This window comes from Stegodyphus dumicola, chromosome 10 (genome assembly GCF_044657685.1).
Source record: "Stegodyphus dumicola isolate Sdum_Otavi_A_Nest chromosome 10, ASM4465768v1".
NCBI classification, from domain to species: domain Eukaryota; kingdom Metazoa; phylum Arthropoda; class Arachnida; order Araneae; family Eresidae; genus Stegodyphus; species Stegodyphus dumicola.
In genome coordinates this window covers 69,996,232-70,008,626 of record NC_140777.1, presented here as the reverse complement: position 1 = coordinate 70,008,626, position 12,395 = coordinate 69,996,232, and the positions used below count along the sequence as shown (strand labels likewise).

The 12,395-nt window shown below is 36.3% G+C and overlaps 1 protein-coding gene across 1 annotated transcript in view; it reads left to right on the top strand.

Moving 5' to 3' along the window:
• LOC118192344 (uncharacterized) overlaps positions 1–12,395 on the top strand; it is a 197,357-nt gene that overhangs the window by 102,718 nt on the left and 82,244 nt on the right. Inside the window, exons 20-21 of the mRNA XM_035363287.2 lie at positions 2,248–2,317; positions 10,020–10,270. Coding sequence (XP_035219178.2) covers positions 2,248–2,317; positions 10,020–10,270 — 321 coding nt within the window. The remainder of the gene's footprint in view (positions 1–2,247; positions 2,318–10,019; positions 10,271–12,395) is intronic.

Here is a 12,395-nt window from a genome sequence, read left to right as displayed (position 1 = left end):
AATTAAAATTTTTTTGCTGTAAAGTTTAAGATAAATTTTAATTATTTCCTTCTATCATAAATTCATTATTATTCTTGGCTACATGTTTTTTTTGGTAACAATTTTTCTAACTATTTTAATGATACATAACATTTATAGCTAGCAGACTTATAGCGCATTATAATAATGAAATTGAAATGGAAGAAAGTTATGCGAAAAAATAGTTTCACATTTCTTTAAAAATTTACAAAAACGATTTGTCCAGTTATAATATTATATGTCAAATTTTAAGGCAATTGCTGCATATACATTACAAAGGAATATTTGGCTTAAATTTAAGGTTGAAAATATTACTTAAATTACTGTAATATTTTTACAGAACTTGTAGAATGCATGCAATAATATTTCGAGCATAATTAAAGCAAACGTAGCTGCAGAATTGCACTGCTGGACATTAAAATTGCAACACCATAAAGAAACGCAAATACAAAAAAGATATTTATTGTACGTAAACTGTACAACATGAAGACAAGGTGACTAAATTTGTATGCAGTTTTGGAGATTACAGGTGTGCGAATTAGTAGAAACAGCTAATACCCCTGGTAGCTAAAACGGCCCTTACCTGGTTAGGCATGGAATTAAACTGTGCTTCAATGACAGAAATGGGCAACTCATTCCATGCTGCTTTAAGTCTATGCCACACTTCATCAACCGTATTAGCTGGAGAGGGATGGCTGGCCAGTCTCTTAGCAACCCATGAATAGATGTTTTCAATGGATGACAGATAGGGAGACTGTGCAAGTCAGGGCAGCAATCGAATACCCTGTGTATCGAGGAAGCTCAGAACACGACATGCAACATGTAGTCGTGCATTATATTGTTGGAAGGTGGCATTTGTCTGACCTCGAAAATAAGGCACAACCACTGGACGTACGATTTCAGAAATGTACCGATCTGCGTTCAAATTACCGTCGATCCGAACTAGAGATGTGCGTGTCATGCACCCAATAGCTGCCCAAACCATCACAACAGGTGCACGGTCCCTATGCCGATATCTAATGCAAGCAGGCTTGCAGTCTCCTCGGAGGTTTCAGACACGAATACAGCCATCAGAACAGAAACGAGACTCGTCTGAAAAGTAGATATTGTGCCACTCCTGTATCCAGCTGCGTCTTCACCAGAGTCGCTGTCTCTCTCTATGCTGCATTGTCATGGGAAGCCTAAGTAATGTTCGCGTGCTGATAATTCACGCTGTTGCAAACGTGTACGCACCGTATGAGCGATACCGGGCGTGCTGCAAACATGCATATTTCCTGCCTAATGGTCCGTGATATGGTAGTACGGTTTTGTAGGGCTGACCTCATAATATATCTGCCCTCTCTGGCGTTAGTCAGGTAAGGACATTGAGATTCTGCATGCCTTTCAGTATGACCTTCAGCAACTCATTGATTCCCTAGTCGCATGACAATGGTTGGATGTTGACCAGTGCGACGGTTGATATCACGGAACGATAATCCACAAGATCCTGCCTCTATCGAATTCCGATACTTGGTGGTAAGTATTTCTTTTTATTTTTCGAAGCATAACACAATATTCTAGCAAACGCCGACCTTACAAAGCGTTTTCCGAATGAGAAATCTACTGCACAACTTTTCTTTTATGCAGTGTTTCAAATGTCGTTTCTCCCACCTGCGTCGTCAAATGTGCTGAAATGCTAATCAATTGCATATCCCAAACTTCTTCCTTTCATGTGATTTTAGATGTTCGTCAGATCATTCCTTCCTGGTGTTGCAATTTTAAAGGCCAGCAGTGTATTTGTGTCAAAGTTAGTACGGAGGACTTTTTGCTCAAGTTATAGACAAGTAATATCTATTTATATAGTATCCATCAAAATTAATATGTTTTCTATCATTAATTAATGGACTGCTAATTCAATAGCTAAATGAATACTGGGATTAGGCTTGGTTTGGTTTGGTTTAACTGATTATTCCAAAGCGCACTAGTCTATCTGCATAAAGGAAGAGCTTCCTGGGAAGGATTTGTAAGGGAAATTTGCGTGATTTTTTTATTTTTCCCCTATTAATCTACATGTCTTCAACGGAATCCTTCTTTTCTTCTGCGAAAGAATTCATATTCTGTTCCTTAAACAATTTCTTAAGAGCTATAACTAAAGTTCTGTGAATGAAGAACAATTTTCAATTTATTAATATATAATAATCACGATGTTATTTACTGTTGCATTTGTTATATGTTATTATTCATCTACAGGTCTCAGTGATAAACTCAAAGAAGGTGTATATCGTTGGAGCGATGGAAATCCTATGATATATACAGACTGGTAAAGTTTCATTTTATTCTGAAATCAGTGTACTCAAATGAAATATATTCAGTCATATATAGTGTACAGTTTACAATTCAGAGAAGCGGCTCTCTGTTTTTCTTTTGTGTGTCTGTAGATAAAGGCTTTGCATTACAGAGTATTCCTAATCTTCCTCTTCAGATATTCTCACCGTGTTATAGCTTCTCCAGTGATCCCGTAATGGACCTTATTATTTCATTACTTTAAGTCATAAAATTTGTGGCCTGCAATGAATGATATCAAAATATAATCAAACAAAGACTGATTTTTATATAATTTATTTAAAATATGCATCATGATATTTGAAGCAAAGCATATTATTATTAATGAAATATAATTATTTTTATATCAGCATTTTGTATGTTAGAAATGAGAAAATGAGTGAATTGATGAATTTAATGACTATTGGTAAGGTCTGTTCCTACACTAAAAAAACCTAAATATTCTTAAAATAGTAGTCTGCTTTTTGAGCTCAGCCTGTCGAAGACAGAATGAAGTATAAAGAGGTAAAATCTTTACTGATAATCCGGTTTGACACAGTGACTTTTTTTTATAAATATAGGATTAGAATTCTTTTTCCTTTCTGTATTTATAAATATCAACTAAGAGTTTATTGCCTTATCACTTATTTTTCATTTACTCTTTGAAATAAAAAAAAAGTAAGATTCTCTTTTCAAAAACGCCTTTCTATATGGAATCAGTCGAAAGCTCAGTAAGTTGTTCTTTCTCAGGATATGATAACTTTAAGACTGCATTAAAGAAATCTACATTGGAAGGATCTCAAATCCAATTGTCCGCCTCATTGTGCTTGTGAACGTTACGTCTGAATGTTCCGTGGAGTCTTTTATGGTCTCTGCCTTCGTTAGTGAGCTGAAGCCCATTTCCTGAAAATAAGTTGTGAAATGTCTCGAATATTTCACTCTGATGTTTTTCAATATATGATTTCCAAAAATCTAATTGTTTATTACAAAATAATTTTTCTGCCACTTTTGAAGCAAACTGTAAGAGAAACACGCCTAAGTAAAATTTTAAAATTAGACGTTATAGCAGCCTGGCGTATGTTTTCAATACATCTCAATCGATTTCGAGGGCGATCAGATATAGCGCCCTCGTTTTCTACAGTAAAAGTTCTTCTGCAAAAGGTTGCAGTTTTGCCTAGTTTTAAACTTTAAAAGTAGTCATAGGACTGTTCTGTCATAAGGGGTATCAGAAACCCCTATACCGACAATGTAAAATTGGCCATTTTCGATGTACCTTTTCTCAAAATCTGCTGTAGATACAAGCTTGAAATTTTTTCTGTAATTAAAGTATACCTGTCTCATTATACTGAAATGAGCTTTTGAAACATTTTGAATTTTAGAGTAAATTACGGAATATTTTGTTAGGCACAGTAAAATTTAGCACTTTTCTCACATAAAAACATTTTATTTTTTTTTTCTAAGTTTATTACAAAAAGCTCATTTCAGTAAGTATTAGGGAACCCAATAAATAAGTCATAACAAGTTTAGATACCTGTGAGCAGTAGTTCCTGAGAAAAGGTACATCGAGTATAAAAAAATCACGTTTGGAGAAAAACGCGTTTTTATGTAAAAATCCTCATTGATCAAAGCAGTAGATGACAAGTTAAAACTAGATTTTTTTACAGTTCTAATTTTCATAGGGATTAAAGAATGGTATTTTTAGAAAGATAAAAGTGTAGAGAATTTGAAAATGCAAAAGTCCGAAATCACAATTTTTTGAAGATTTTGGGGTTTCAATACCCCATAATAAAATGAGGTCATTTATTCATGAAAAAATATTAAATAGCCAAGCACATTACTTTTTTTGCATTTCAGAAGAGAAAAACTTACTGAGTTTTTGACTGATTCCTCCTTAAAAATGAGCGGTTTTCAAAAATGAGCATCTTATATTTTTTTCTTTAATTGCAGTTGAGAAAAATGAAAAAAATTAGTGATTTTAAATTAAGCTCTTAGTTGATATCTGTAAACACAAGTTCTGAAGGTCATTTATTATTAGAAAATTGAATAAGCATAAGACCACTTAATTAGTGTATTTTTATTTTGAGTATTTAGTATATTTGTATTTGAATACTTAGTACGTTTTTAGTTTGAGTATTTATTTTTATTTTGAACATTATATTCTTATTTGATATTCGTACTTTTCTGTTGACAACAACCTTGCTTCTGAATGCAAAAGTAATGCAGTAAGTATATCATCCATATCCTCGCACAATGCCTTGAATATTCGGGAGTTTATATTGAATTTATAATGAAATTAACAACGTTTACAGATTCGTTCACTTTTTCTCTCAATGATTTTTGTAAGGATTTGAAATCTGGAGTTTGTCTATTCGGCTTACCTGTATAAGTGAGACTTTTTTGATGTACCCCCTACAAACCTGTTTAGATTCTGCCATGGACATTTCCTCATCTGTACAAACGACGTAGCAGTCGCCCATCCCTTTTATTTTTTTTTCCACAAAACTCACAGCAATGGAAACGAATAAGAAATGGCTACACACTAAAAACAAAAAAAGGCTTCTCCTGCATATATTTCTGTGACAATCAGAGATTTCTTCGAAACTGTTACGACTTTTAGGCTTTACAATAAAAGGTAAGATTGTTTTACACACGGCTCCGATATATCAGTTCCATCTCCATAGCAAAAAAAAAAAAAAAAAAAAAAAAAAAACGAATATCTTTCTTTCTCTAAATTATTGTCGATTCAGTATCGTGCTAACGATGGATGCAGTTTCATATTAGGATATTCAATCTTTATCAAACGTTTATTCATTTTTATTTTTAACTGAAGTTTTGGTTTTTGAATGACGCAACAATTCATTACTTTCATTTGATGTAAACCTTCCCATGTACTGCATAAAAAGAATTGAGCTGTCCTCATCTTCTGCAAACGAAAATTCATACTTTAATATTCATCACAATACTTTATTCTTTTAGGGAAGACAGCTCAATGGGCATCTCAAACTATTTAGAATTCTCTTTACCTGTTCGACCCATCTCTTATCAGAGTAACAGCTTTAGCCTGACCCCCAGATGGTAGACCCATTGATTCGTCCTTGGCGTAAACGTCTAACTGGAGCTGTTGTCTACTGTAGTTTCAGTTCTGTGCAAAGACTTACGTATTAGGATTTATCTAATATTATATAAACAGCATCATAAATTTAACGACTTCAAAAGCCCAAATACTAGTTTAAATAAACCTCCACACTTTTTGGATATCACAATAGTAAAAGAAGATTTCATTAACTTAAAACTGAAAATATGATATTATTTTTCAGCTATGTCCGATTAACAGAAACCATCTAACAGAACAGAGCATTAAAAAAAGAAATAAATTTCCAAAAAGAAGGCAAAAAAACGTGAGGCCCATGCATCACAAAGAGATGCGAAAAGCACCATTTAGCACATGCTGCGCAAGCGAACTCAGCCTCCCACGCATTAGCTTAGAAGACGCCTGCGTAGCAATGCACAAATGCTACATTGATAATAAGTAAGTGAAGAATGAAACGAAATACATAAATGATAACAATATACTTGCCGATGATATGCAAGGACAAAAAAGAAGGAATAGCTATGAACGACGTTTCTTAAGGTGGCCGAAGGCCCCATGAAATGGGTACCTGGGTGACGTGAAATGGGTACCTGGATATTTATATATATGTAGTGAAAAAAGTAAATAGAGCATTCAAGATAAGCATTTCGAAGTGAAAATGTTAGGTAGGTAACGACAGCAATGAGTTCATAAATATATGTTGAAAATGGAAAGTCAAAGTTCGGAGGGACAAAGTGAGTGAGTGAGTAAGTGAGTGCACCGCTATGATGGCTTCCGACCACGGACATGAACCAAACGGAATTATATACCATCACGGCGGGGAAGACTCCAGTGTAACAAGGTTGAATATTATATACTAATAACAGTTTTTAAATATTGATAACTGCAAGACACTAAGCGTTATTCTGGTTATCTGCTTTAAGTTCTGAACATTTGAAGTATTATAATATTATCCACTGTTGTTTCTGCTTAGGCAGTGTCTTGAGATTTTCTCTATCAAGGGCTATTCTGTTTTTGAGTGTGTTAGTCGTCCACATTGCCCAGGCACAGTCCGCTGGTTTCTTCAAGTGCCAGCATCTTGCATGTATACAATGGAAGTAATAATGATCCGTGTCGCCTTCCTCTCTGAATTCGCAGAAAGGAGTATCCCTAAAACTGAATCTGTTCAGGTATAGTGGGAATGGTCCATAACCTGTCAAGAACTGTGTTAGGCTAGCACAGTGGGTCTTTATTTCCATGTTAACTTTTGGCAGTAAACGAAATGTCCTTCGTCCTACCTCTGCCTTTGTCCATCTACTTTGCCAATTTTGTAGCAGAATTGTCAAAGTTTTTCGCTTAATATGAGACCAAGGAAGTTTAGTTGGTCTTTCTAATATATCCGTGCAGTTGGCTGCCTGCTTGGCCAGTAGCTCAGCGGCTTCATTGCCTTGAATCCCTGTGTGAGCGGGAACCCATTTTAAAGTGGGTCTTTGCGAAATAGGAATTGTCAGAAGCTGTTTCTGAATTCTGTATACCAAAGGACTCCGGCTGTTTTGATTTGCGATAGCCGATACAGGTAGGTGCCGATAAGCCTGAAGTGGACAGACGCGCAACTTGGAAGGCGAGGCTTCAGTGAAGAGACGATGGTGGACTCGCAAGTGCAGTGCATGGGAGCACATCGGCAGGCATAAAAGGAGCTTAGCTATTGGCTGACGAAAGCTTAGCTATTGGCTGAAAAAGAGAACAGTACCATAGCAAGAGAATCACAGGTTTTGTTCCAATAGCAAATGAAAATAAGCACTTTGAGAGCTATTTTGCATACAGTGTTTAATCGATTTGTGAAGAAAGAACAATATGCTTGTTATCGGCGGAGAGTGACATTTAATTACATTCGTCTTTTTTACATTTCGGTAGACCTCACTTCCTTTCCTCGGCATTTACAGTCTGCTATTTCATTACCTAAGCAACTTGCTTCAATTTTCTTTACTCCTCTCATATATACCTCTCCTGGAGAAAACATCGCTGCGATTTCTATTAACATCAGGTCCTGCATGAGATTCTTTATGAAACTGGTAAAAGCAGCGACAGCCAATTTTCTGCTGAAAATCAGTAGATAACCAAATTATCACACACATTTCGGTCAATGACGGCCGCTTCGGAAATCCTTGCAGTTACTTCCCCGTCCATTTAATGACAAATTTAAAGCTTTTGAATATGTTCCTCTTTATCAGCATTTATTAAAATATTTTCTTACTTTATGTCATCACTGAAAATGTCTTCACGTATCCCTGGCTAAACTATCAAGTAACCCCAAGACTATGCGTACTACCAGCGGAGAACCGCTATGTTATATAATTAAATATACTTAGATGTCTCGTCCAACTGAAGTTCAAAGTAAGATATAGGCTAAATTAACAATATAAGCAGAATTTTTCCCTATTTATAAGATTTGAGATGTAAATTGAATCGTAGTTAAAACCTCTGGATATACTGGTGCAGTATGACTGTGAAGTTTTTTGAATGGGTGATATCAAAATGAGAATGTCTAATAAATTTGATCCAAATCGAAAAAACTGGTTTAGTAAACATTTATCTGAATAATAAACTAATTTGGTGATAAGGCAATTAATAAACTAGTTTGGAACTTAAAAATAGCTAAGATAGTACAGAAAAAAATGTAGCCGAAAATACACCTTTAAAGTGAGAATTAATTCAGGAAATCTGGAAAGTTCTGTTTTTCATACACTGAGAATAATTAAGCACTAGATAAGTACGTTTTATTAAAAACTTTCTTTTTTCAACGAAATGAGGCAGAAAAAGGCAAACGTATACCTAACTAAATACACTCATGTCCATAAATTAAGGATAATTCGGAGTCACGCGGAAATCGAACTCTAAAATAAATATATCACCTGTAAAATTACTACACATATCTTCAAGAATCATCTGCAAATTTCAGGAAGTAACCAGATGACACCGATGGTACGTCACAATGACGAGAGTGTAAGAGAGTGATATATAAGGAATACAGGCAAAGAAGTAAAATTGTTCGCAGGCGCTTCATAAGCATTTCCGTGCAAGAATCGAATAGTTATGACACAAAGGACCCATTTGGATGATTTTTTACGTGGTAGAATTATCGGCCGTCTGGAATGTGGGCGTATCCAACTGGAAGTATCAGACGAACTTGGCATTGCCCAGAGTGTCATCTCCAGGCTTTGGCAACGATTCCAAGGTGATGGTAATATGAGTAGACGTTACAGCACAGGTCGCCCCAGAGTTCCAACGCCGAATGAGGACCGGTATTTGGCAGTTACTACCAAACGAAACAGGCGGAGCACAGCCTCAGACCTGTCTCGTCAGCTCTCTTCAGCCACTGGTTCGACAATTTCAAGGCAGACCGTGTACAGACGCTTAGGGCAAATTGGTCTATATGCTCGTAGACCTGTCAGATGCATTCCACTTACTGCAACTCACTGTCGCCTGCGGTTAGCCTGGACTAGAGAGCATGCATGATGGACACCGCAACAGTGGGCTTGTGAGATGTTTTCCGACGAGTCCAGGTTTAGCTTGCAGTCTGATTCTCGCCGGACTTTCATATGAAGAGCTCCAGGTACCCGTTACCACCAAGCAATCATCATTGAACGACACCTTTACGGTAGTGCAGGAATGCTCATTTGGGGTGAAATTATTCTGGGTTCCAAAACTGACCTGCATGTTCAAATTGGAACCATGACAAGAAGTCATTCTGGAACAACATGTACGTCTGTTTCGGGGCGGCATGGGCCCACAATTTGTGTTTATGGATGACAACGCCCGTCCTCACCGCGCAAACATCGTAAGCGAATGCCTTCAATTGGAGGATATCACCCGTATGGACTGGCCAGCATTCTCACTGGACTTGAATCCAGTAGAGCACGTGTGGGATATGCTTGGGCGACGAGTTGCAGCCCGTCAACTTCCTCCTACATGTCTACCAGAACTTCGGAGAGCATTGCGTTTTGAGTGGTGTAATATCCCCCAAGATCAGATCGATAATTTGATATTCAGCATGCCTAGGCGTTGCACGGACTGCATTGCATCGTCTGGGAGACATACAATGTACTAACAATCATACCAACCATGTAATATTGGTTTTTTGTAAATAGGTGTTTTTTGTAATTTGCTCCAAGGAGGAAAAATCGCTAATTTTTTTAATAATATCAAACATATAGCATCTTTTTTTTTATCTTTACCTTTTGTTTAATAAATAAGCTTTACAAATAAGTCAAATTTATTTTGCTTCTAACTCTTCCTTTGCCTGATTTTGCATTATCCTTAATTTATGGACATGAGTGTGTATTCTGATGAGATCCAAGCATGAGATTTTACTCTTCTACTTTATCCAAATACTGAATATGTAATCAATAATTCCAAAAGTTAAAAACAAACAATATTAAGTTCAGCATCTTCCTAAACACATGTATCAAAATTGAAAATAAAATACTTCTTATAAAATCTTACGATTTTCTCTCATCAATTAGCATTCTAATTAACATTTATTTTGATTTTGATTTTTCAGCAGTAATCTTTGTCCTAATTATAATACTAATTTCGCGTTTCATTTCTAAATTATGATTCCTAACCATAGGTCTCCAGGTCGCAGTTTATTAACTCAGCCAGATGGTGGAGCATATCAAGACTGTACCATGTTGAAAGTGGATAGTGGTCACTCAACAGCCCATTGGCACGACATTCCATGTTCATTAGGAAAGTTATCATTTCACAATTGGGATGACATTGATTGGGGAAACGTAGGCTCAAATAAGCCAGAAGCCCAAACGGATAGTTTGTTTTCCATTAGTAGTTACATTTGCAAGATGCAAAGTGATAACTTTACAGGTAATTTAATAATAATTTTAAAAAACACAAAATTATTAACATGCTTTCAATCAGATCATGGTAAAAAAAATCATAATATTTTTAAGGCTGGTGATTTGGTTGCGTGTTGCTTGAGTTGTGTATTCTGGCTCATGAAGAACAACATAGGCTTGTAATCTCAAAGCATTAGTATCCCTATCACTGGCTGTAATAGTGACCCTGCTAAAAATGCCCCATAAATATCCACAGACGGAAACCCATACAACTGTACTGGTACCCGTAGGCCAAATCCCCGTAAAAACCCATAAACAGAAAACCGTATAACTGTACGGGCAACCATAGACCAAAATCCCCGTAAAAACCTATAAACCTTTATCATATCCGTACAACTGTCCGGATATGAGTAGGCCAAATATCCATAGAAACCTGTAAAACTGTAGGCACCATAAACGAAATTCTAGTAAAAACCCATAGCCAGAAGCGTATCCATAGGCCAAATCTCCATAAAAAAATTTGCATATTACGTAGGTCTATTCCTTACAAAACCAGTAGACAAAGCCTATATAGGTACCCAAGCGGACACCTATATAGGTACCCACAGGCCAAATCCCTGTAAAAACAAGTACACAAACATCTACAGACGAATAAAGGTACCTCTTGGCAAAATCGCTGCACAAAACAGTAGACAAAACCCCATAAACAAAACCGATAGAATTATACCGTACCATACATAGAACCATACATAGAACGGGTATCCATACATAGAACGGGTATCCATACACAGAATCTCTATAAAAAACAATACACAAAAATAGATCAAATTTCCATAAAAACTAGTAATTAAAAACATAAACCAGCAGAAGTACATAATTAGCACTGATGAAATATACAGAACTAAATTGCGGACAAAGCATATAGTGTAATTTTAAATAAAATTGAATGCGAATAAACTTAATTTTCAAAATATCTAAAAGATTACAAGCCCCTGTCCTTCTCAATGTATGTCAGTATCTATAAATATATTACAAACTATTTGTATAAATTCTCTTTACAAAATTTTATACACCCTTTATATATAAATTTGAAAATAAAATTAATAGAAAGATAATAATCAATGTCATGATTCACAACCATTGAGTGATATATGTACATATATACTAGAAAGCCCAGCGGTCATACGAAATGACCGCTATTTAAATATTATAAATTGTAATTAAAATGATTTGTGCAAAGGTGTCTGCTAATTCAAACTGAATTACCCAGGGCAGGCGGCGAGGACGCCCCTTTGCTTACTGCCCCACGGGGTTTCCTCCTTCTACTTGCTCAATTGCTTAAAGTAGAGAACAAGGAAGGAAACCACTGGCGGTACATTTCTTAAGAGCCACCGCTAGCTCAAAAAATAAAGGTGATTTAAACAATAAAATGTTAATTCACATGTCAAAGATCTCTTTGTGCACAACATTTCTTGTGTAGATCTTTCCATCATTTTTAAACTCGCCTTGCAGAAGACCATCCATTATTTTTAATTTTACGTCCATTCTTTCACGAACTCTTGAACAGGCAACATAAAGTTGAACGTGTCCAAATAAGGGATCAGGTAAAAAAATGCCAACACGCTTAAGCGTTTGACCCTGAGACTTATTGATGGTCATAGCAAAGGCAAGTTTTACAGGAAATTGTCTATGTCTCAATTGAAACGGCAACCCTGTGCCGTGGCTACTTCACCGCATTGGCTAGTACAGTTACGCAAGCAACCAATAATCTATCGGCGACAAACAGACACTTTAGTCGCATATATGTATGGGGTGAAGTAACATCATATCCTCCGAAGCGACTGGCTCCCGGGCTCAGCGAAGCACACCGTTGGATTCCGCAGGTCCGTGGCACGCCATTTTGACCATTCGCGTCTTCTTAGGACTTTAATTAGGTGAGATATTAATTAAAAACTAATTTTCCCCTACGTTTTCCCTACATTTTCCACTTGGGCGTTCCCTATTACAGGGATTTGGCTACGTGCCAAATTCTTTTTTCTCGAATATCTACGGAACGGCGCCGAGTTGAAATTCGAGACGCGTATTCTCCGATTCCAAAAAGTTCTCCGAATCCATCGATAGCGTTCTCATTATAATCGGCCGAGATATTAATT